Genomic DNA, 26,157 nt, shown 5'->3' with positions numbered 1-26,157 from the left:
AGTAATTTTGTAAATTCACCGGAAGTTTTTGGTGGGAATACATGTTCTGAACATCACACGCCAATGTAAAAACCTGTTTTTGGATATAAATATGAACTTGATTAAACAAAACATACATGTATTGTATAACATAATGTCCTAGGAGTGTCATCTGATGAAGATCATCAAAGGTTAGTGCTTCATTTAGCTGTGGTTTGGGGTTTTTGTGACATATGTTTGCTTGGAAAATAAATGTGTGATTATTTTGGTCTATGTACTCTCCTAACATAATCTAAAGTTTTGCTTTCGCTGTAAAGCCTTTTTGAAATCGGACAGTGTGGTTAGATTAACGAGAGTCTTATCTTTAAAATGGTGTAAAATAGTCGTATGTTTGAAAAATTTAAATTATTGCGTTTTTGTATTTCGCGCCACGCTGTTCCATTGGATATTGGCTAGGCGTTCCGCTAGCGGAACATCTGTCCACAACAGGTTTTAAACATTGTAATATGGTGTCTCCTATTGCCCTAGAAGAGGTGGTCTCCACTGATAGACCATCTCTCAGTAAATGTACACTACGCTTTGGTCCTATTATTCCTCAAACAATATCTATTTGGTGGAAAATGTAACTGGGAATCAAAATGGCATACCCATACTCCTATATTTCACAATAATGTCTTGCGATCTGGAGGGCTGTCCAAATGTAGAGTCGGTACCCTTAGAGATGCCAGTCGGTACCCTTAGAGATGCCAGTCGGTACCCTTAGAGATGCCAGTCGGTACCCTTAGAGATGCCAGTCGGTACCCTTAGAGATGCCAGTCGGTACCCTTAGAGATGCCAGTCGGTACCCTTAGAGATGCCAATCTGTACCCTTAGAGATGCCAATCTGTACCCTTAGAGATGCCAATCTGTACCCTTAGAGATGCCAATCCGTACCCTTAGAGATATCATGGACCGTAATGTTTTGAGAACATTCCAAGTTGTGAAAGACCCATTACCAGGCTCAAAGACGCATATACATTACCAGGCTCAAAGACGCATGTACATTACCAGGCAAATCCTTTTTTCTGTATTTACATCTTAGGTCAGCCATGCTGGCCTCTGGAGTCCCGTGGGAAATACAACTACTGAACCATCCAATGATGGGATTTATAAATACATTTCCTGGGCTCCTGAAAGGACTGATCTTTATATATAAACAACTCTTGAAAAGCTCATATTCTGAGCATTAAAAAAGTATGGTCCACAGATCTAAATGAATCTGAACAACCTTTAAACTGGAACAGAATATGGAAAAATATGACCTTGACATCCTGTAATCCAAACTATCAAGTTATACATTTTAAGTTCATTCACAGGAAACGTTTTAAGATGAAATTGGCCCAACTGTTCACTGAAACCTGTAGGAAACTGAAATTCCCATAGAAGAACATTGTTTCTTAATGTTCTCTGAACTGTTTGAGAACATTTCCAATGTCAGACCAGTCGGAGAACGTTGCTAGAACATTACCAGAAATGAAATGGAACTATGTTTGTACTTTTAGGAAAAGTTCTGTTTTTAAAGTAATGAAATACCAAGAAATAACGTTTTTTTTTTTGTCAAGTTCCTTAAATGTGCTGCTTCAGTTTACCCTGTTGTTGTTGTTGTGGTGGTTGTAGGGTATTCTGGCTGTATTCTACATTATCCCAGCAGACATCAACACACTGATCAACTACTTTAGTTTCGCCCAGTGGGCTTTCTACGGTCTCACAGCTCTTGCTCTCATCGTCATGCGCTTCACCAGGAAGGAACTCAAGAGGCCCGTCAAGGTAAGACTAGATTCACGTTGTCATACATCCAAGTCCTGTATATTAATTTTTGTATTTAACCTTTATTTAACTGGGCAAGTCAGTTAAGAACAAATTCTTATTTTCAATGACAGCCTAGGAACAGTGGGTTAACTGCCTTGTTCAGGGGCAGAATGACATATTTTTTTACCTTGTCAGCTCGGGGATTCAATCTAGCAACCTTTCAGTTACTGGCCCAAAGCTCTAACCAGTAGGCTACCTGCAGCCCCTCATCTCTTGGCTATTGGAAGAACATAATTATAACTATCAGGTTGAACTCATGGATAGTCAGTCCTAACATCCATAGCTCTGTCTATACATTTTAGAGTGGTTACATTTCTCCAACCACATCCCTCAGCTGGTTACCACTTTGATGTGTTTCTGAATCCTAGATTCCCTTAACCTGTTTTTAGAGCAATACTGTCCCAGATCTCCTCCTGTGAGACTGACAGGTGGTTATGTTCTGGTTGTCCCCCAACAGTGTCCCATGCCCATAGCAGTGCTGGTGGTGATAGTGTCCTGCTACCTGGTCCTAGCACCTATCATAGACAAGCCAGAGCTGGAGTATCTGTACTGTACCATCTTCATCCTCAGCGGTCTGCTGCTCTACTTCCCCTTTGTACACCGCAAGTTCAGCTGGACACGCAGGGTCATGAGTGAGTAACGACCCACTGCTCAGAGATGTTGACACTTGAGGGTTGGAGAGAGCCTTTATCCCAAAATGGCCCCCTATTCCCTTTGTAGTGCACTAGAAGACAACACTGCCTGAGTCCCAAATAGCCCCCTGTTCCCTCTGTAGTGCACTAGAAGACAACCCTGTCTGTGTCCCAAATAGTTCACTGTGTAGTGCACTACCCTATGGGCCCTGGTGAAAGGTAGTGCACTATAATATAGGGGATAGGGTGCCCTTTGGGAAGCAGACTTGTCTTATCTTATCTTCTGCAACTTCAGTCTTTTTTAATGAATCAAAATGTTTTATTCCTCAGTGAGGGTACTGGAGTTCTTCCCCTTTAGATAATTCCAGTCATTGTGGAGTTCAACTCAGAAGGTCACAGAGCCTGTAGATCATGCTGTGATTGGGCTGATGTCACCTTTATTAACCTGTTTTATTAAAGTTATTTATTATTAACCTTTAATTAGCCTGATTGGTCCAATCTGACCTTTAACCTTTCACCTCCCCTGCAGGGCCAATCACCATGCACCTCCAGCTGCTGATGGAGGTCGTTCCTCCTGAGAAAAACGAATAGAGGAAGATAATAAACAGCCTAAACTGACTGATGTGGACAAATGTCTTTTAGTGCATCCCAAATGGTACCCTATTCCCTGTGGTGCACTACCCTATAGGCCCTAGTCAAAAGCAGTGCACTACATAGGGAATAGGGTGCCATTTCAGACACAGACTTAGAAAACACAGACTGTCTCATAATGAAGGTAATGTACTGTCTCATAATGAAGGTTCTGTACTCTCTCATAATGAAGGTCTGTCGCATAATGAAGGTCTGTCTCATAATGAAGGTTCTGTACTCTCTCATAATGAAGGTTCTGTCTCATAATGAAGGTCTGTCGCATAATGAAGGTCTGTCTCATAAAGAAGGTTCTGTACTGTCTCATAATGAAGGTTACTGTCTCCTTATTTTTTATATATTTTTTTACATTTTATTTCACCTTTATTTAACCAGGTAGGCAAGTTGAATAATAATAATAATAAGTTGAGAACAAGTTCTCATTTACAACTGCGACCTAATAATAATAATAATAATAATAATAATAATAATAATAATAATAATAATAATAATAATAATAATAATAATAATAATAATAATAATAATAAAGGTACTGTCTTATGAATATAATGCCTCATAATGAAGGTAATGTACTGTCACATAATGAAGGTAATGTACTGTCTCATAATGAAGGTTCTGTCTCATAATGAAGGTTCTGTACTGTGTCATAATGCTGGAAATGCTGGAATCCTGTCTGTTTCTATCCTATGAGACTATCGCCAATATAGATGGTCTATATAATGCCCCTCTGTGTTTAAACTCTGCTTAGGAGGACATATTTGCTTTTAGGACACTGCCAATATATATATTGAAGACACAGAGGCTCTGCTTGGCAGGTTGGCATCAGCTGATAATGAAGGTAGTGTATCGTAATGAGACAGAGGCTCTGCTTGGCAGGTTGGCAGCAGCTGATAATGAAGGTAGTGTATCGTAATGAGACAGAGGCTCTGCTTGGCAGGTTGGCATCAGCTGATAATGAAGGTAGTGTATCGTAATGAGACAGAGGCTCTGCTTGGCAGGTTGGCAGCAGCCGTCTACACGGTCTGGATCCCAAACGAATAAACTGGATACAGGAGGTCAACGGTTGCGTCTCAAATCGCACCCTATGCCCTAGGGAACGGGGCGCCATTTGAGACGCTGACAATACGCTGTTCTTGTACATGACTAGAGAGAACATAATAGACCAAAATGATGTCATTATTTTTTACTTGTCCTCGACATTGTTTAAAATCCCTCATGTTTGCGCTGTTCAAGCACTTCTATATTATCTATGGTTTTAATAGTTATTTGACAAGTTAAAAGACATATTTGTCCCTTGTTGTCTTCTATCTCGTCCACCAGCGGCCAGATGAACCTGGGGACACGGTTCATCTTATACTGCCTACTGTGTGATGTCACTCTAGACTGAATGTAGATTTTATACTACTGAATTCAACGTTTTCAAAACCTCTTCTCTTCTTGGACTTGAAAAGTAGATAGTGAGTTGTTGAGTTTGTGAATAAAATGGCTTTCCCTTCAATTGTAATTCAATCCCACAAATCAATTCATTTTTGTCATGTTATAAAAAGTTGACAGTATCTGTTTACTAACCACAAACATCAATCACTTTCCTGAACTTTAACCTTCACCCCCAGTTTAATCACCATCATGAACTGCGTTGATAGAGGCTATGGTGAGATCAGTCATCCACACCAGTAGGTGGCGTAGTAACACAACACACCGGAAACACGGTTCTTCTTCTACGCCCTTGACCTTCCTGCTCGTATGACGACACATCAAAACAATAACATTTGCTGATGTGAACTTTTTGTTTCTGAATAACATGATTGGAAATGAGAGAATAAAAGGATGAATACGGCTCTGAGACACTGGAAGGAAGCCGCGACGGTCATACTAGCTGCTGGTACGAGACATAAACTCCCTGTAGATAGTTTGACAAGGTGTGTCGATAAAGGCACCTCTCCACATGAGATCAGTGGACATCCCAACTTGCCTGACAGGTTCGCCTTCGACTATGAAGTGTTGTTGTTGAAACGAAGCGGTACGAGTGGTTTCATGCCGAATGCTTATGTCTTTCCCGGCGGTATGGTGGATCCGTCAGATTTCTCAAGTCAATGGCTTGATCTTTTTAAATCTTTTCGGAGCTCACTGAATTTTGGACTGGGATTTGTGAAACAGCCGCCGGAGACGAGACCTCCTATCTTCTCCACGGACAGAAAGAAACTGGGTTCTCCCGTTCCAGGAGACGTCGCATTGAGAATCTGTGCAGTGAGGGAAACGTTTGAGGAGTCAGGTGTACTTCTAGTCGTGACAAAAGAGGAAGAGAGTATTTTACTGAATAACAACATCGAGAACAACAGATACAGTCAGTCCGAATTAACCAGAATAACCGATCTCTGTGACAAGAGTGAATTGGCTAAATGGAGAATGTTGGTAAACGAGAACCCCTGTAACTTCATCAGGATGTGCAGAGAGCTGGAGTGTCTACCTAACATCTGGGCTCTGCATGAATGGGGTAACTGGCTGACCCCTACTGGTGTGTACGGGAAACAGAGGAGGTACGACACAGGCCTTCTACATCTGCTGCTTGCAGGAAACACCACCTCACACCCTACAAGACCAGAAGGAAATTGTGCACTTTAAGGTGATACCATAGCTTAGTAAGGTGAAAGTGTATTTTATTGTTGTGTTTCAAAGTGTTAAGCGACTCTGTATTCATTCATGATGTATTCATCAGTTCAATAATATTGTTGTAAACTGTTCATTTAATCTTAGTCGAACCTACATTTACATGAAGGGTCTGATTAAAAGATGGTGCCGAAGAACATGGCTGACGTTTTACATTCTCCCAACCAAGTGTGCTATTTTGTAAAAAAAAAAAAAGTGCGTTATTGATTTCTGAAGTTATTGTGATGATGTTGCTGCTACCGTCTCTTATGACCGAAAATAACTTCTGGAATTAAACAAACAAACACACCCAACTAATATAGGACTTCCAATCAAAGGCAACACCACACAGCTGCCTTCAATTGGAAGTCCACCCCAATTAACCAAACATAGACATACAACTAACTAGATACACATAGAAATACGTAAACAAAGATCATAACCCAAAAACCCGGAAATACTTCATCAAACACCCTTTTTCCAAAACACCACCCCGAACCACATAAAACAAATACCCTCTGCCACATCCTGACCAAACTACAATAACAATTAACCCTTATACTGGCCAGGACGTGACACTTCTGGACATCAGAAAAGCGATAACTCACCGCGGACTGGAATAATATTTTTCCTTTAATGAGTCCGATGAGAAGGATATGCTGCTTGACATTAAAAACTGTAACATTTTATGTTTCACCAAGACGTGTCTGAACGAAGATGCGGACATTATAGAGCAGGATTTTCTGTACTGGCAGAACAGAGATGCTACCTCTGGTAAGACGAGGGGTGAATGTGTCTTGTCATTACAGCTGGTGAGCGATGTCTAATATTAAAGAAGTCTCGAGGTATTGCTCGCCTGAGGTAGAGTACCTCATGATAAGCTGTAGACCACATTATCTACCAAGAGAGTTCTCATCTGTATTATTTGTGGCCATCTATTTACCACCACAAAACAAAGCTGGCACTAAGACCACTCTATAAGGCCATAAGCAAAGAAGAAAATATTCACCCAGAGGCGGTGCTCCTAGTGGCCGGGGACTTTAATGCAGGCAAACTTAAATCAGTTTTACCTCATTTTTACCAGCATGTCACATGTGCAACCAGGGGGAACAAAATCCTAGACCACCTTTACTCCACACACAGAGATGCATACAAAGCTCTCCCTCTCCCTCCATTTAGAAAATCTGACCATAATTCTATCCTCCTGATTCCTGCTTACAAGCTAAAACTAAAGCAGGAAGTACTAGTGACTCGCTCAATACGGAAGTGGTCAGATGACGCAGATGCTAATCTACAGGACTGTTTTGCTGCACAGACTGGAACATGTTCCGGGATTCATCCAATGGCATTTCAGGAATACACCACCTCAGTCATCGGCTTCATCAATAAGTGCATCAATGATGTCATCCACACAGTGACTGTACGTACATATCCCAACCAGAAGCCATGGATTAAAGGCTACATCAGCATCGAGCTAAAGGCTAGAGCTGCCGCTTTCAAGGAGCGGGAGACTAATCCGGACGCTTATAAGAAATCCCGCTATGCCCTTCAGACGAACCATCAAACAAGCAAAGCGTCAATACAGGATTAAGATTGAACCCTACTACACTGGCTCTGACGCTCATTGGATGTGGCAGGGTTTGAAAACTATTACGGACTACAAAGGGAAACCCAGACGCGAGCTGCCCAGTGACGCGAGCCTACCAGACGAGCTTAACCTGTTAGGGCTAGGGGGCAGTATTTGCACGGCTGGATAAAAAAAATGTACCCGATTTAATCTGGTTACTAATCCTACCCAGTAACTAGAATATGCATATACTTATTATATATGGATAGAAAACACTCTAAAGTTTCTAAAACTGTTTGAATGGTGTCTGTGAGTATAACAGAACTCATTTGGCAGGCAAAACCCTGAGACATTTTCTGACAGGAAGTGGATACCTGATGTGTTGTATTACCTTTAAACCTATCCCATTGAAAAACACAGGGGCTGAGGAATATTTTGGCACTTCCTATTGCTTCCACTAGATGTCACCAGCCTTTACAAAGTGTTTTGAGTCTTCTGGAGGGAGATCTGACCGAACAAGAGCCATGGAACGATGATGACCCATTAGACACCTGGCGCGCGAGTTCATGTTGGGTACCCTCGTTCCAATACGTTATAAAAGAGTATGCATTCGTCCACCTTGAATATTATTCATGTTCTGGTTAAAAAAAGGCCCTAATGATTTATGCTATACAACGTTTGACATGTTTGAACGAACGTAAATATATTTTTTCCCCTCGTTCATGACGAGAAGTCCGGCTGGCTTAGATCATGTGCTAACAAGACGGAGATTTTTGGACATAAATGATGAGCTTTTTTGAACAAAACTACATTCGTTATGGACCTGTGATACCTGGAAGTGACATCTGATGAAGAGAATCAAAGGTAATGGATTATTTACATAGTATTTTCGATTTTAGATCTCCCCAACATGACGTCTAGTCTGTATCGCAACGCGTATTTTTCTGGGCACAGTGCTCAGATTATTGCAAAGTGTGATTTCCCAGTAAGGTTATTTTTAAATCTGGCAAGTTGATTGCGTTCAAGAGATGTAAATCTATAATTCTTTATATGACAATATAATATTTTACCAATGTTTTCTAATTTTAATTATTTAATTTGTGGTGTTGACATGACTGCCGGTTATTGGAGGGAAACGATTTCCTCAACATCAATGCCATAGTAAAACGCTGTTTTTGGATATAAATATGAACTTGATAGAACTAAAAATGCATGCATTGTCTAACATAATGTCCTAGGAGAGTCATCTGATGGAGATTTTAAAAGGTTAGTGCATCATTTTAGCTGGTTTTATGGTTTTGGTGACCCTGTCTTTGAATTGACAAAACATTACACACAACTCTTGTAAATGTACTGTCCTAACATACTCTAAATTTATGCTTTCGCCGTAAAACCTTTTTGAAATCGTAAAACGTGGTTAGATTAAGGAGATCTTTATCTTTCAAAGGGTGTAAAATAGTTGTATGTTTGAAAAATCTGAATTTTGACATTTATTTGGATTCAAATTTGCCGCTCTTGAAATGCACCTGCTGTTGATGGAGTGCACCACGGGGGGGACGCTAGCGTCCCACCTAGCCCATAGAGGTTAATGCCTTTCATGCTCACTTCGAGGCAGGCAACACTGAAGCATGCACGAGGGCACCAGCTGTTCTGGATGACTGTGACAACGCTCTCGGAAGCCAATGTGAACAACACCTTTTAAACAGGTCAACATTCACAAAGCCGCGGGGCCAGATGGATTACCAGGACGTGTTCTCAAAGCATGTGCGGACCAACTGTCAAGTGTCTTCACTGACATTTTCAACCTCTCCCTGACCGAGTCTGTAATGCCTACATGTTTCAAGCAGACCATAGTCCCTGTGCCCAAGGAAGCGAAGGTAACCTGCCTAAATGATTACCGCCCCGTGGCACTCACATCGGTAGCCATGAAGTGCTTTGAAAGGCTGGTCATGGCTCACATCAACACCATCATCCCAGAAACCCTGGACCCACTCCAATTTGCATACCGCACCAACAGATCCAGAGATAACACAATCTCTATTGCACTCCACACTCCCCTTTCTCACCTGGACAAAAGGAACACCTATGTGAGAATGCTGTTCATTGACTACAGCTCAGCGTTCAACACCATAGTGCCTTAGCTCATCACTAAGCTAAGGACTCTGGGACTAAACACCTCCCTCTGCAACTGGATCCTGGACTTCCTGAAGGGCCGCCCCCAGGTGGTAAGAGTAGGCAACAACACGTCTGCCACGCTGATCCTTAACACTGGGGCCCCTCAGGGTGTGTACTTAATCCCCTCCTGTATTCCCTGTTCACCCACGACTGAGTGGCCAAACACGACTCCAACACCATCATTAAGTTTGCTGACGACACAACAGTGGTAGGCCTGATCACCGACAGCGATGAGACGACCTATAGGGAGGAGGTCAGAGAACTGGCAGTGTGGTGCCAGGACAACAACCTCTCCCTCAATGTGAACAAGAATAAGGAGCTGATCGTGGACTACAGGAAAAGGCGGGCTGAACAAGCCCCCATTTGCATCGCCCGGCTGTAGTGGAGAGGGTCAAGAGTTTGAAATTCAAACAAGGTCCAAACATACCAAGACAGTCGTGAAGAGGGCACGACAAAACCTTTAACCCCTCAGGAGACTGAAAAGACTTGGAATGGGTCCCCAGATCCTCAAAAGGTTCTACAGCTGCACCATCGAGAGCATCCTGACCGGTTGCATCACCACCTGGTATGGCAACTGCGCAGAATCTGATGGTAAGCCAGCACCATCTTCAGATTAGACTTTACGTCAGTAGCCCTACCCCCTGGGTAACAGTGTATGATTGCTGGATGATTCGTTTTAAGTCTAATACTGCGGGTAATGGAGTTGCCAATGACTAGAGTTTTCAATTTGTCAGAGCTAATGGTGGGAGGCTTTGGCGGCTCAGATCCCATACCAGGTGAAGGAGAGACCTGAGAAGGCTCGGACTCTGACTCGCTGCTTAATGGGGAGAATCGGTTGAAAGTTTCTTTCGGCTGAATGAGCGACAACGGTTGAACGTTCCTACATCATTTCTTTCCAGAAGCCTTGAGAAAATTGTCCGGTGCGGGGACTGTGCAATGGGGATTTATACTACTATCTGTACTGGTGGCACAGACGCTGTTTCATCCTTTCCTACAATTAAATTACCCTTGCATAACGATTGCACCTGAAGCCTGGCTTGCAACACGTCTACCCTCACCATAAGATGATAGTTCTCCTGTATATTATGAGAACAGCGACTGTAATTAAATGGCATAGTGTTAATGTTACTACTTAGCTTCGGCTGGTGGAGGTCCTGGAGAACTATGTCAGGAGTGAAAAAGTTGGTAAATGTGAGAAATGCAGAGTTTTAAAGGGTCATTAAAAGTAAAACATGAAACATTTTGCAGACAACCAAGTAGCATAGCAGCACGGAGATAACACCACTTTGTCTTCCAGGTATCAATAGACTTTGTCTTCCAGGTTTCAATAGACTTTGTCTTTCAGGTTTCAGGTTTCAATAGATTTTGTCTTTCAGGTTTCAATAGACTTTGTCTTTCAGGTTTCAATAGACTTTGTCTTTCAGGTTTCAGGTTTCAATAGATTTTGTATTTCAGGTTTCAATAGACTTTGTCTTTCAGGTTTCAGGTTTCAATAGATTTTGTCTTTCAGGTTTCAATAGACTTTGTCTTTCAGGTTTCAGGTATCAATAGACTTTGTCTTTCAGGTTTCAATAGACTTTGTCTTCCAGGTATCAATAGACTTTGTCTTCCAGGTATCAATAGACTTTGTCTTTCAGGAGAGTCAACGGCCTGTATCTTCAAAACATGAATCTGGACTAGAGGTCGACCGATTATGATTTTTCAACGCCGATACCGATTATTGGAGGACCAAAAAAAGCCGAAAACGAATCGTCTGATTTTTATATATATTTATATATATTTATAATGACAATTACAACAATACTGAACAAACACTTTTATTTGCACTTAATATAATTTTATTTATGTATTTAGTCTCAAATAAATAATGAAACATGTTCAATTTGGTTTAAATAATGCAAAAACACAGTGTTGGAGAAGAAAGTAAAAGTGCAATATGTGCCATGTAAAAAAGCTAACGTTTAATTCCTTGCTCAGAACATGAGAACATATGAAAGCTGGTGGTTCCTTTTAACATGAGTCTTCAATATTCCCAGGTAAGATGTTTTAGGTTGTAGATATTATAGGAATTAAAGGACTATTTCTCTCTATACCTTTTGTATTCCACATACCTTTGACTATTGGATGTTCTTATAGGCACTTTAGTATTGCCAGCCTAATCTCGGGAGTTGATAGGCTTGAAGTCATAAACAGCGCTGTGCTGGCAAACGCAGGAAAGTGCTGTTTTGAATGAATGCTTACGAGCCTGCTGCTGTCTACCGCCGCTCAGTCAGACTGCTCTATCAAATCATAGACTTAATTATAATATAATAAACACACAGAAATATGAGCCTTTGGTCATTTAAAATGGTCAAATCCGGAAACCACCAATTCGAAAACAAAACGTTTATTCTTTCAGTGAAATACGAAACCGTTCCGTGTTTTATCGAACGGGTGGCATCCATAAGTCTAAATATTGCTGTTACGTTGCACAACCTTCAATGTTATGTCATAATTATGTAAAATTCAGGCAAATTAATTACGGTCTTTGTTAGGAAGAAATGATCTTCACACAGTTCTCAACGAGCCAGGCGGCCCAAACTGCTGCATATACCCTGACTCTGCTTGCACTGAACGCAAGAGAAGCAACACAATTTTCCTAGTTAATATTGCCTGCTAACATGAATTTATTTTAACTAAATATGCAGGTTTAAAAATATATACTTGTGTATTGATTTTAAGAAAGGCGTTGATGTTTATGGTTAGGTTCATTGGTGCAACGATTGTGCTTTTTTCACGAATGCGCTTTTGTTAAATCATCACCTGTTTGGCGAAGTAGGCTGTGATTCGATGATAAATTAACAGGCACCGCATTGATTATATGCAACACAGGACAAGCTAGTTAAACTAGTAATATCATCAACCATGTGTAGTTAACTAGTGATTATGTTAAGATTGACTGTTTTTTATAAGATAAGTTTAACGCTAGGTAGCAACTTACCTTGGCTCCTTGCTGCACTCGTGTAACAGGTAGTCAGCCTGCCACGCAGTCTCCTCATGGTTTGCAATGTAATCGGCCATAATCGGCGTACAAAAATGCTGATTACCGATTGTTATGAAAACTTGAAATCGGCCCCAATTAATCGGCCGACCTCTAATCTGGACTGTCCCAAATTGCACTCTATTCACTATGGGTCCTGGTCGTAGCTAACTACCTAGGGACAAGGGGGTCATTTGGGACACAACCCTGGTAATTGCGGTTAAATGGATGAACAAGAGGACAGTGGTGAACAGAAGAAAATCAATTTATTTGTAAAGAGCTAGATTGTGACATACAATCGTTACTGTAACTCAAATGAAGTTGATTGTTATTTTCAATAGAATGGTTGTAAAGCTAGATTGGCTAATAGACGCACAGTAATACAGTTTGATTGAGACTGAGTCAGTCATACGTATCAAATCTACTCAATAACACAGAGATCATGCACATTCAAAATAGAGCTTTTGTAAATAAACTACTTTGGTTTTTAACATTGTAAATCAAGTTAATGCCTTGAACTGTTTGAACAGTCTGACCAATGCAGACCTGGTCTTCTAGCCTGACCAATGCAGACCTGGTCTTCTAGCCTGACCAATACAGACCTGGTCTTCTAGCCTGGTGCCAGGATGGTTCTAGTCTCCTGCCAACTCCTTATGGAATTGTCATGTCATGTTTGGCTTGACAATGAACAATGGAGTTAGCAAGAGCAGAAACAGATCTGGAACCAGGCTACTAAAACAGATCTGGGACCGGGCTACTAAAACAGATCTGGGACCGGGCCACTAAAACAGATCTGGGACCGGGCCACTAAAACAGATCTGGGACCAGGCCACTAAAACAGATCTGGGACCGGGCCACTAAAACAGATCTGGGACCGGGCCACTAAAACAGATCTGGGGCCAGGCTACTAAAACAGATCTGGGACCAGGCTACTAAAACAGATCTGGGACCAGGCTACTAAAACAGATCTGGGACCAGGCTACTAAAACAGATCTGGGACCAGGCTACTAAAACAGATATGGGACCAGTCTACTATCTGTGACCAGGCTACTAAAACAGATCTGGGACCAGGCCACTAAAACAGATATGGGACCAGGCTACTAAAACAGATCTGGGACCAGGCCACTAAAACAGATCTGGGACCAGGCCACTAAAACAGATCTGGGACCAGGCCACTAAAACAGATCTGGGACCAGGCTACTAAAACAGATCTGGGACCAGGCTACTAAAACAGATCTGGGACCAGGCCACTAAAACAGATCTGGGACCAGGCCACTAAAACAGATCTGGGACCAGGCCACTAAAACAGTTCTTTGACCAGGCCACTAAAACAGATCTGGGACCAGGCTACTTGTCTTCTGTAAGACCAATACAAAAGGGACACTAAGAATAGAAGTCCATGCCGTTCTTCTCGCTCTCATCCGAGGAGGGGTTCTGGTGCTGGTCCGAGTCGGACTCGAACATAGGGCTGTGGTGGAGGCTGGGCCGGCTGCCGCTCTGGGGAGACGAGACGCAGGGAGGAGGGCCAGAGCTGTCGTGGTGCGGACGGGGGTAGAACACCTCATCCTGGGGGTGGGAGAGCCAGCTGAGGGAGGGTCCATCACTCAGACCCTGCCATGGTGCACTCTGGCTGGGCTGAGGGAGGGGAGAGATGGGCTGGAGTCCTGGAGGGTCTCCCTAATTCTTTGGTTCTCTCTGGTCGCTGCCTCCCACACCACCTCCAACTCACCTTCCACCTCTCTGGAAGAGAGAGAGAAGAAGAGCAAGAGAGAGAATTAATTGAATTGAGAGCGAGAGAGAGAGAAGAAAAGAGAGTGTGAGAATTAACGTTTTATCTATTGTGTTATTGAAATTTGAGAGACAGATACGAACAGTCCACACCAATGTGACCACACAAATAATGCTCACATTGGTCAAAAATCATTATCACAGAAAACAAACAAAACCTGCATATTCAAAACTTCGATTCAGACACCAAGGCAATTCAGACACCAAGGCGATTCAGACACTAAGACGATTCAGACACCAAGGCGATTCAGACACTAAGACGATTCAGACACTAAGGCGATTCAGACACTAAGGCGATTCAGACACTAAGGTGATTCAGACACTAAGGCTATTCAGACGACTAAGGCGATTCAGACACTAAGGCGATTCAGGCGATTCAGACACTAAGGTGATTCAGACACTAAGGCGATTCAGACACTAAGGCGATTCAGGCGATTCAGACACTAAGGCGATTCAGACACTAAGGCGATTCAGACACTAAGACGATTCAGACGACTAAGACGATTCAGACGACTAAGACGATTCAGACACTAAGACGATTCAGACGACTAAGACGATTCAGACGACTAAGACGATTCAGACACTAAGGCGATTCAGACACTAAGACGATTCAGACGACTAAGACGATTCAGACGACTAAGGCGATTCAGACGACTAAGGCGAGACGACTAAGGCGATTCAGGCACTAAGGCGATTCAGGCGATTCAGACACTAAGGCGATTCAGACACTAAGACGATTCAGACACTAAGACGATTCAGGCGATTCAGACACTAAGGTGATTCAGACACTGAATCGCCTTAGTCGTCTGAATCGCCTTAGTCGTCTGAATCGCCTTAGTCGTCTGAATCACCTTAGTGTCTGAATCGCCTTAGACACTAAGGGCAAAATACCACAGAATCTCAGTAGCTGTACTGTATGAGTGAGTGAAAGAGTGAGTATATTATATTAGTGGACCCAGTAACCAGACCTTATGTCTCAGCACCACAGTGGACCCAGGAACCAGACCTTATGTCTCAGCACCACAGTGGACCCAGGAACCAGACCTTATGTCTCAGCACCACAGTGGACCCAGGAACCAGACCTTATGGGTAGACCTATTGATCCAGTCTGGCTGTGAGGGAGGAATAGGTAGACCTATTGATCCAGTCTGGCTGTGAGGGAGGAATAGGTAGACCTATTGATCCAGTCTATTGATCCAGTCTGGCTGTGAGGGAGGAATAGGTAGACCTATTGATCCAGTCTGGCTGTGAGCTGGTCAGGGAGGAATAGGTAGGCCTATTGATCCAGTCTGGCTGTGAGGGAGGAATAGGTAGACCTATTGATCCAGTCTGGCTGTGAGGGAGGAATAGGTAGACCTATTGATCCAGTCTGGCTGTGAGGGAGGAATAGGTAGACCTATCGATCCAGTCTGGCTGTGAGGGAGGAATAGGTAGACCTATTGATCCAGTCTGGCTGTGAGGGAGGAATAGGTAGACCTATTGATCCAGTCTGGCTGTGAGGGAGGAATAGGTAGGCCTATTGATCCAGTCTGGCTGTGAGGGAGGAATAGGTAGACCTATTGATCCAGTCTGGCTGTGAGGGAGGAATAGGTCGACCTATTGATCCAGTCTATTGATCCAGTCTGGCTGTGAGGGAGGAATAGGTAGACCTATTGATCCAGTCTGGCTGTGAGGGAGGAATAGGTAGATCTATTGATCCAGTCTGGCTGTGAGGGAGGAATAGGTAGACCTATTGATCCAGTCTGGCTGTGAGGGAGGAATAGGTAGATCTATTGATCCAGTCTGGCTGTGAGGGAGGAATAGGTAGGCCTATTGATCCAGTCTGGCTGTGAGGGAGGAATAGGTAGACCTATTGATCCAGTCTATTGATCCAGTCTGGCTGTGAGGGAGGAATAGGTAGGCCTATTGATCCAGTCTGGCTGTGAGGGAGGAATAGGTAGACCTATTGATCCAGTCTATTGATCCAGTCTGGCTGTGAGGGAGGAATAGGTAGACCTATTGATCCAGTCTGGCTGTGAGGGAGGAATAGGTAGACCTATTGATCCAGTCTGGCTGTGAGGGAGGAATAGGTAGACCTATTGTTAAGATCCAGCAGCATGACGTCCATCACATTAGCTAATTACCCGTGTTCTGTCCTGTGGTCTGGTAACATGACCTGGTCTCTGTCTCTGCAGCCACACACACACACACACACACACACACGCACGCACGCACGCACACACACACACACACACTCTAGTGCTGTCGTCAGTAGTTAACTACCTGTGGTCCTGTGACCTGGCCTCTGGGACACATTTAAGAGTGACTCATCATTCCTAATCACCCGCGGCAACGCAGAACGTCACTGAGAAAGAGCCTTTATCGTCATCAGTGCTCATAGGAAGAGAGGGGAGAGAGGAGGGGACAGGGAGGAGAGGAGGGGACAGGGGAGAGAGGAGGGGACAGGGGTGAGAGGAGGGGACAGGGGTGAGAGGAGGGGACAGGGAGGAGAGGAGGGGACAGGGAGGAGAGGAGGGGACAGGGGAGAGAGGAGGGGACAGGGGAGTGGAAAGAGGGACAGGAGAGGGGGAGAGGAAAGAGGGACAGGGGATGGGAGAGGGGGACCGGGGAGTGGAAAGAGGGACAGGAGAGCCACCAGTATTTATGCTGCAGTAGTTTATGTGTCGGGGGGCTAGGGTCAGTCTGTTACATCTGGAGTATTTCTCTTGTCTTATCCGGTGTCCTGTGTGTATTTAAATATGCTCTCTCTAATTCTCTCTTTCTCTCTTTCTGTCTTTCTCTCGGAGGACCTGAGCCCTAGGACCATGCCTCAGGACTACCTGGTATGATGACTCCTTGCTGTCCCCAGTCCACCTGGCCGTGCTGCTGCTCCAGTTTCAACTGTTCTGCCTGCGGCTATGGAACCCTGACCTGTTCACCGGACGTGCTTGTTGCACCCTCGACAACTACTATGATTATTATTATTTGACCATGCTGGTCATTTATGAACATTTTAACATTTTAATATTTTGACCATGTTCTGTTATAATATCCACCCTGCACAGCCAGAAGAGGACTGGCCACCCCTCATAGCCTGGTTCCTCTCTAGGTTTCTTCCTAGGTTTTTGGCCTTTCTAGGGAGTTTTTCCTAGGGAGTTTTTCCTAGCCACCGTGCTTCTTTCACATGCTTTGCTTGCTGTTTGGGGTTTTAGGCTGGGTTTCTGTACAGCACTTTGAGAATATCAGCTGATGTACGAAGGGCTATATAAAAATAAATTTGATTTGATTTGATTTGATTTGAGAGGGGGAGAGGAAAGAGGGACAGGGGATGGGAGAGGGGGGGCAGGGGAGACAGGGGAGAGAGGAGGGGACAGGGGATGAGAGAGGGGGACAGGGGAGAGGAAAGAGGGACAGGAGAGGGGGAGAGGAAATAGGGACAGGGGATGGGAGAGGGAGAGAGGAGGGGACAGGGGAGTGGAAAGAGGGACAGGAGAGGGGGAGAGGAAAGAGGGACAGGGGATGGGAGAGGGGGGGCAGGGGAGACAGGGGAGAGAGGAGGGGACAGGGGATGAGAGAGGGGGACAGGGGAGAGGAAAGAGGGACAGGAGAGGGGGAGAGGAAATAGGGACAGGGGTTGGGAGAGGGAGAGAGGAGGGGACAGGGGAGTGGAAAGAGGGACAGGAGAGGGGGAGAGGAAAGAGGGACAGGGGATGGGAGAGGGGGACAGGGGAGAGAGGAGGGGACAGGGGAGTGGAAAGAGGGACAGGAGAGGGGGACAGGGGAGAGGAAAGAGGGACAGGGGATGGGAGAGGAAAGGGGGACGGGATGGGAGAGGGGGACAGGGAAGAGGACAGAGGGACAGGGGACAGGGGATGCGGACAGGGGAGGGGACTGAATAAATCCATCCAGACCAATCACTGGGTACTACTGGGGCTGAATGGACCAATCACTGGGTACTACTGGGGCTGAATGGACCAATCACTGTATTTGATATTGATAATCTGCATGTTAGATAGAACCCTTTCCAGTTGCCATGGGAATCAGAGAGCTGCTGTGTGCTTCCTGGTGAACGGTACAGAACTTGGCAGAGTTCGTGTGTGTGTGTGTGTGTGTGTGTGTGTGTGTGTGTGTGTGTGTGTGTGTGTGTGTGTGTGTGTGTGTGTGTGTGTGTGTGTGTGTGTGTGTGTGTGTGTGTGTGTGTGTGTGTGTTTTTGTTTGTTTGTTTGTTTGTTTGTTTGTTTGTTTTGTTTCCTGGTAAACAGTCAAGAACTAGGAAGAGTTCAGGTAGCTCCACAAAGTACAGGGGAATGTCTTTGTGTTGGGGTTGGTACAGAACAGGGGAATGCTGGCTGGTTGGGGTTGGAACAGAACAGGGGAATGCTGGCTGGTTGGGGTTGGAACAGAACAGGGGAATGCTGGCTGGTTTGGGTTGGAACAGAACAGGGGAATGCTGGCTGGTTGGGGTTGGAACAGAACAGGGGAATGCTGGCTGGTTGGGGTTGGAACAGAACAGGGGAATGCTGGCTGGTTGGGGTTGGAACAGAACAGGGGAATGCTGGCTGGTTGGGGTTGGTACAGAACAGGGGAATGCTGGCTGGTTGGGGTTGGAACAGAACAGGGGAATGCTGGCTGGTTGGGGTTGGTACAGAACAGGGGAATGCTGGCTGGTTGGGGTTGGAACAGAACAGGGGAATGCTGGCTGGTTGGGGTTGGTACAGAACAGGGGAATGCTGGCTGGTTGGGGTTGGAACAGAACAGGGGAATGCTGGCTGGTTGGGGTTGGAACAGGACAGGGGAATGCTGGCTGGTTGGGGTTGGTACAGAACAGGGGAATGCTGGCTGGTTGGGGTTGGTACAGAACAGGGGAATGCTGGCTGGTTGGGGTTGGAACAGAACAGGGGAATGCTGGCTGGTTGGGGTTGGAACAGAACAGGGGAATGCTGGCTGGTTGGGGTTGGTACAGAACAGGGGAATGCTGGCTGGTTGGGGTTGGTACAGAACAGGGGAATGCTGGCTGGTTGGGGTTGGTACAGAACAGGGGAATGCTGGCTGGTTGGGGTTGGTACAGAACAGGGGAATGCTGGCTGGTTGGGGTTGGAACAGAACAGGGGAATGCTGGCTGGTTGGGGTTGGAACAGAACAGGGGAATGCTGGCTGGTTGGGTTGGTACAGAACAGGGGAATGCTGGCTGGTTGGGGTTGGAACAGAACAGGGGAATGCTGGCTGGTTGGGGTTGGAACAGAACAGGGGAATGCTGGCTGGTTGGGGTTGGAACAGAACAGGGGAATGCTGGCTGGTTGGGGTTGGAACAGAACAGGGGAATGCTGGCTGGTTGGGGTTGGTACAGAACAGGGGAATGCTGGCAGAGATGAACACATGACAACACTACTGAGATGTTATCATGGAGAGAGAGAGAGACTGCTGAGGCGATCACTCGGCTAGCTGCGAGAACTAATGTGAATTGCAGGACACATTGATCATCGACACTTCGAACGCACTTTGCGGCCCCAGGTTCCTCCTGGGGCTACGTCTGTCTGAGGGTCGCTTTATCATCAATCGGAAACCTCCGGGTTTCCGCGGCTGGGGCAGTCGCAGGCCGCCACCGTGCGGCCTTCGTCCCCCTAAGTGCAGACCAGGACGGCTCGGTGGGAGGGTCGAGGAGGAGCCCCGGCTCTCTTTCCCCACCCCCGTGCGCCCTTCCTTTCCCTTCGTTGGGAACAAAGCCCCTGCATCAATATGGATAGAATATGTATTGCTGCAATTAGCATAACAACACGTAAGAACTTCTATTAATCACACATGGACACTCCCACTTCTATAATCACACATGGACACTCCCACTTCTATTAATCACACATGGACACTCCCACTTCTATTAATCACACATGGACACTCCCACTTCTATAATCACACATGGACACTCCCACTTCTATTAATCACACATGGACACTCCCACTTCTATTAATCACACATGGACACTCCCACTTCTATAATCACACATGGACACTCCCACTTCTATAATCACACATGGACACTCCCACTTCTATAATCACACATGGACACTCCCACTTCTATTAATCACACATGGACACTCCCACTTCTATAATCACACATGGACACTCCCACTTCTATTAATCACACATGGACACTCCCACTTCTATAATCACACACTCCCACTTCTATTAATCACACATGGACACTCCCACTTCTATTAATCACACATGGACACTCCCACTTCTATAATCACACATGGACACTCCCACTTCTATTAATCACACATGGACACTCCCACTTCTATAATCACACATGGACACTCCCACTTCTATAATCACACATGGACACTCCCACTTCTATAATCACATATGGACACTCCCACTTCTATAATCACACATGGACACTCCCACTTCTATTAATCACACATGGACACTCCCACTTCTATTAATCACACATGGACACTCCCACTTCTATAATCACACATGGACACTCCCACTTCTATTAATCACACATGGACACTCCCACTTCTATTAATCACACATGGACACTCCCACTTCTATTAACCTGTTATGGCTAGGGGGCAGTATTTTCACGGCTGGATAAAAAACATACCCGATTTAATCTGGTTACCACTCCTACCCAGTAACTAGAATATGCATATATTTATTACATATGGATAGAAAACACCCTAAAGTTTCTAAAACTATTTGAATGATGTCTGTGAGTATAACAGAACTCAAATGGCAGGTCAAAACCTGAGAGATTCCTTTACAGGAAGTGGCCTGTCTGACCATTTCTTGAACTTCTTTTCCATCTCTATCTTTTACTAAGGATCTCTGCTCTAACGTGACACTTCCTACGTCATCCATAGGCGCTCAGAGCCCGGGAAAAAACAGAATGTCGTCATCCCAGCCCCAGGCTGAAACACATTATCGCCTTTCTCAAGTGGCCGATCAAGGGACTCTGGGCTTAGGCGCGTGACCCGACCGCCCCCGCCTTTGTGATTTTTTCCTCTGTTTGCCGAAAAGGAGATTCCCTGTCGGAATATTATCGCTTTTCTACGAGAAAAATGGCGTAAAAATTGATTTTAAACAGCGGTTGACATACTTCGAAGTACGGTAATGGAATATTTTGAATTTTTTTGTCACGAATTGCGCCATGCGCACGACCCTTCTTTACCATTTCGGATAGTGTCTGGAACGCACGAACAAAACGCCGCTATTCGGATATAACGATGGATTATTTTGGACCAAACCAACATTTGTTATTGAAGTAGCAGTCCTGGGAGTGCATTCTGACGAAGACAACAAAATTAATGAAACTTTTATAATAGTAAAGCTGATATTGGTGAGTGCTAAACTTGCCGGGTGTCTAAATAGCTAGCCCGTGATGCCTGGGCGATGTACTTAGAATATTGCAAAATGTGCTTTCACCAAAAAGCTATTTTAAAATCGGACATATCGAGTGCATAGAGGAGGTCTGTATCTATAATTCTTAAAATAATTGTTATGCTTTTTGTGAACGTTTATCGTGAGTAATTTAGTAAAATGTTAGCAAATTCCCCGGAAGTTTGCGGGGGGTATGCTAGTTCTGAACGTCACATGCTAATGTAAAAAGCTGGTTTTTGATATAAATATGAACTTGATTGAACAAAACATGCATGTATTGTATAACATAATGTCCTAGGGTTGTCATCTGATGAAGATCATAAAAGGTTAGTGCTGCATTTAGCTGTCTTCTGGGTTTTTGTGACATTATATGCTAGCTTGAAAAATGGGTGTCTGATTATTTCTGGCTTGGTACTCTGCTGACATAATCTAATGTTTTGCTTTCGTTGTAAAGCCTTTTTGAAATCGGACAGTGTGGTTAGATAAAGGAGAGTCTTATCTTTAAAATGCTGTGAAATAGTCATATGTTTGAAAAATTGAAGTTTTTGTATTTTAGAGGAGTTTGTATTTCGCGCCACGCCCATCATTGGATATTGGAGCAGGTGTTCCGCTAGCGGAACGTCTAGATGTAAGAGGTTAATTAATCACACATGGACACTCCCACTTCTATTAATCACACATGGACACTCCCACTTCTATAATCACACATGGACACTCCCATATGAATAGAATGCTTGAGGAAAGGCAGAGAGGGATAAAGAAAGAAAGACAAAAAGAAAGACAGAAAGAAAGAAAGAAATAGAGAGAAAGACAATGAAAACAAAAGAAAGAAAGAAGGATGATGTGGGAAATGGTTGTTGGGGCTCAAAACAATAATCATGTCAAATAAGTCGTTGTTTTGTGATATCATTGAGGACGGTGTAATCAAATAACGGTAACTCTACAAATGTATACGTCCTAGTTATCAGATCTAAATGTTGTGGAACTTATATGATTAAATATGAAACTATTTGTGAGATGATGAAATGTGATTTTAGCCTTCTAAATGAGAATTATTTTTCATGTAAAGTTTTACCCAGTCAGTAACCACGCCCACGTGAGCACAGACATTATGCCAAAAGCAGGGAACGCCCCTTCCCCCCCCCCCCCCCCAGAGTGTTTATAAAGGACTCCTAAATAATTAACATGTTAGACCAGCATGACCAACAGCTTGAGCTGAACGGTACAAAATGGTTAGAAACTCAACAGAGAAGAAGAAAATCTCTATAGACCAAAACATGCCGGATTGCTACTGGCATGGACAGTGGTCTTAGCTGTACGCTGAATAATCAACCATTTAGACCAGTACATGGCCGGGTTGTGTGGTGGATGAATCAGAATTAGTTGGGTAACATAGATAATTAAGATGTTTTATTTGTATAATATGCTTATGTGAGATACTTGTCATTAGGATGGCGTGCCCTTTGGACTCTGGTGTTGACAGTTGTACTTTTCCCTTAGCTAGGGCTCAGTCACTTGGGGCCCAGAGAGGGGAGAAGTCAGAATGAAACATTGTCTTCATATGTGAATGTGTCTTTACCTATTCTTAAACCATGTGAAGGGATGGCGTGATTAATGGGGAACCAATTACTTGTCTCCACTATGTTTGTGCGCAAGTCACTCCCTCCTTTTCTATGTTGTGAGGAGGTGTATGGCAGTGTCTGGAACCATTGTATGTCCTCTCTCTAGATCTTGCACTTATCCTGGGATAGTGTATAACCTGGAGGCTCACTCCCCTCAGTGAGCTTGTCCAGGAGTGGGGTCAAGAAGGGGTTTTCCTTTAGATGGGAGTATTTAGAGTTGACAATTGATATATGCCATTGGATGAGTTGGTGTTTTTGTGCTATGAAGTACCAGGAACGAGATTAGAACCTCGTCATAGGGACCAAACTGAACGATAATTTATAGCGAATGTTATCTGGCTATGGGATACTCGTCTCTCAAGTAAAAGTCTTTCTTTGTGAACCGTTCCTAAATATCTGTGGTTTGTCGTGTCAAAGGGGGGTGGATCTTTGCTATAAAGATCTCAGTAGCCATTGTGTTGACACTCTCAACGGTTCATTAGAAATGGTGAATCGTTTAAAGTCAAGTGCTATTGCAAAGCTCTTAATTAAAGATGTAGTTTAAGTATAACTCTGACTGGTGTGTGAAGTTGGTCTCTCCTCATTTGGTAATCCAGAAATTAGCCACCACAGTTGCTACTGGCGTGTAAAATGGTTAGACTCTCAAACTCTCGAGTGAAGAAGATAAAGGCTACAGAGGAACATTCAGTCTGCAGCTGTTTAAGTACTCTAGTCTAGTAAACTCGACCGAGGACCACCACGTGTGTACCTTTTGAAGGATGCAGTCTAACGGAGACGAGAGGGGAAGAACATCAACCTTCCACCACCGTGTGGTGTGATGTATCCATTCTAACAGACACTTCCAGAGCAAAGGGAAATCCACTACAACTAATAAGGACATGGTGACCTCTGGTGGACAACCAGAGACTTACACAACCAGAGACTTTCTGTCGAACTATTCGTCACAGACGGATTGGGCGATTTCAACAAAGAGACGGCAAAGACATGCAAGCGTAAATATGTACTTTGCATTTCTAAATCCGAATGAGCGGTGGTTGGGGGTATTATTCAACTGTATATACGATAGTTGAATTCCTTTGTTGCTCTTTCTTTCCCCACCCCTTTTCATTGAGTACCAAGATGTTGTATCGGGTTAGTCCACTAGGGACCTTTCATTGTGTAACAAGTTGTCATATCGGGTTAGTCCACTAGGGACTTTTCATTGTGTAACAAGCCGTGATATCGGGTTAGTCCACTAGGGACCTTTCATTGTGTAACAAGCCGTCATATCGGGTTAGTCCACTAGGGACCTTTCATTGTGTCATATCGGGTTAGTCCACTAGGGACTTTTCATTGTGTAACAAGCCGTCATATCGGGTTAGTCCACTAGGGGCTTTTCATTGTGTAACAAGCCATCATATCGGGTTAGTCCACTTGGGACCTTTCATTGTGTCATATCGGGTTAATCCACTAGGGACCTTTCATTGTGTCATATCGGGTTAGTCCACTAGGGACTTTTCATTGTGTAACAAGATGTCGTATAAGGTTAGTCCACTAGGGACCTTTCATTGTGTCATATCGGGTTAGTCCACTAGGGACCTTTCATTGTGTCATATTGGGTTAGTCCACTAGGGACTTTTCATTGTGTACCAAGATGTCGTATCAGGTTAGTCCACTAGGGACTTTTCATTGCACCATGTTAGTAATCAGTGTATAATCTATCCTGTGTGTCTGTGTGTTTATGTAATTCTGTGTGATTATTTAGTTATTTAGTAAATAAATAATTCAGCCAATTTGTGTATCGCTGATTCATCATGGAGACTAGGGTTCGTGCAGATTTAGAGAATATTACGATGTTCAGAATGAGACTGAAATAGGAGCAAATTATGGTATATCAACATATTCAGATTTTTGGTGGGTTAATTCGGGAAACTGTAACTTGTTAAAATAAACTTTTTCCGTGGTGCCCCAAATTACTACTTAATTAATTGTTATATGATTCATTTAATCGCGTAATAATTGAACGTGGTATGTAACTATTGGATGAATAGCCATCATCGCATTAACCTCTTACATCTAGACGTTCCACTAGCGGAACACCTGCTCCAATATCCAATGATAGGCGTGGCGCGAATTACAAATTCCTCAAAAATACAAAAACTTCCATTTTTCAAACATATGACTATTTCACAGCATTTTAAAGACAAGACTCTCCTTTATCTAACCACACTGTCCGATTTCAAAAAGGCTTTACAGCGAAAGCAAAACATTAGATTATGTCAGCAGAGTACCAAGCCAGAAATAATCAGACACCCATTTTTCAAGCTAGCATATAATGTCACAAAAAACAAAACCACAGCTAAATGCAGCACTAACCTTTGATGATCTTCATCAGATGACAACCCTAGGACATTATGTTATACAATGCATGCATGTTTTGTTCAATCAAGTTCATATTTATATCAAAAACCAGCTTTTTACATTAGCATGTGACGTTCAGAACTAGCATACCCCCCGCAAACATCCGGTGAATTTACTAAATTACTCACGATAAACGTTCACAAAAAACATAACAATTATTTTAAGAATTATAGATACAGAACTCCTCTATGCACTCGATATGTCCGATTTTAAAATAGCTTTTCGGTGAAAGCACATTTTGCAATATTCTCAGTAGATAGCCCAGCCATCACGGCTAGCCATTTAGACACCGACCAAGTTTAGCCCTGATCAAACTCCGATTTACTATTACAAAAGTTTCATTACCTTTGTTGTCTTCATCAGAATGCACTCCCAGGACTGCTACTTCAATAACAAATGTTGGTTTGGTCCAAAATAATCCATCGTTATATCCGAATAGCGGCGTTTTGTTCTTGCGTTCCAGACACTATCC

General features: G+C 43.8%; 1 protein-coding gene and 2 pseudogenes across 12 annotated transcripts in view; all 3 read left to right on the top strand.

The window, feature by feature from the left end:
- bat1 (HLA-B associated transcript 1) overlaps positions 1-3,416 on the top strand; it is a 239,063-nt gene extending 235,647 nt beyond the window's left edge. For 8 of the 11 annotated variants that reach the window (XM_045707951.2, XM_082969291.1, XM_045707948.2 and 5 more), the window contains 3 exons: positions 1,636-1,785; positions 2,285-2,459; positions 2,989-3,416. In XM_045707951.2, the coding sequence (XP_045563907.1) occupies positions 1,636-1,785; positions 2,285-2,459; positions 2,989-3,050 (387 nt within the window). In that variant the 3' untranslated portion in view covers positions 3,051-3,416. 11 annotated transcript variants of the gene reach the window in all.
- On the top strand, positions 3,218-5,911 carry LOC106591704 (acyl-coenzyme A diphosphatase NUDT19 pseudogene; annotated as a pseudogene). Its single transcript, XR_014382874.1, has 2 exons — positions 3,218-3,258; positions 3,672-5,911. The product of XR_014382874.1 is annotated as an acyl-coenzyme A diphosphatase NUDT19 pseudogene (transcript).
- Positions 5,912-19,710: 13,799 nt separating this feature from the next.
- Positions 19,711-19,824, top strand: LOC145864321 (uncharacterized; annotated as a pseudogene).
- The last annotated feature ends 6,333 nt before the right edge of the window (positions 19,825-26,157 follow it).

The sequence above is a fragment of the Salmo salar genome, chromosome 26, assembly GCF_965601325.2.
Source record: "Salmo salar chromosome 26, fSalSal1, whole genome shotgun sequence".
In the NCBI taxonomy this organism is placed as follows: domain Eukaryota; kingdom Metazoa; phylum Chordata; class Actinopteri; order Salmoniformes; family Salmonidae; genus Salmo; species Salmo salar.
The sequence above is the reverse complement of the archived record's forward strand: the minus strand, read 5'-3'. Positions and strand labels throughout refer to the sequence as shown.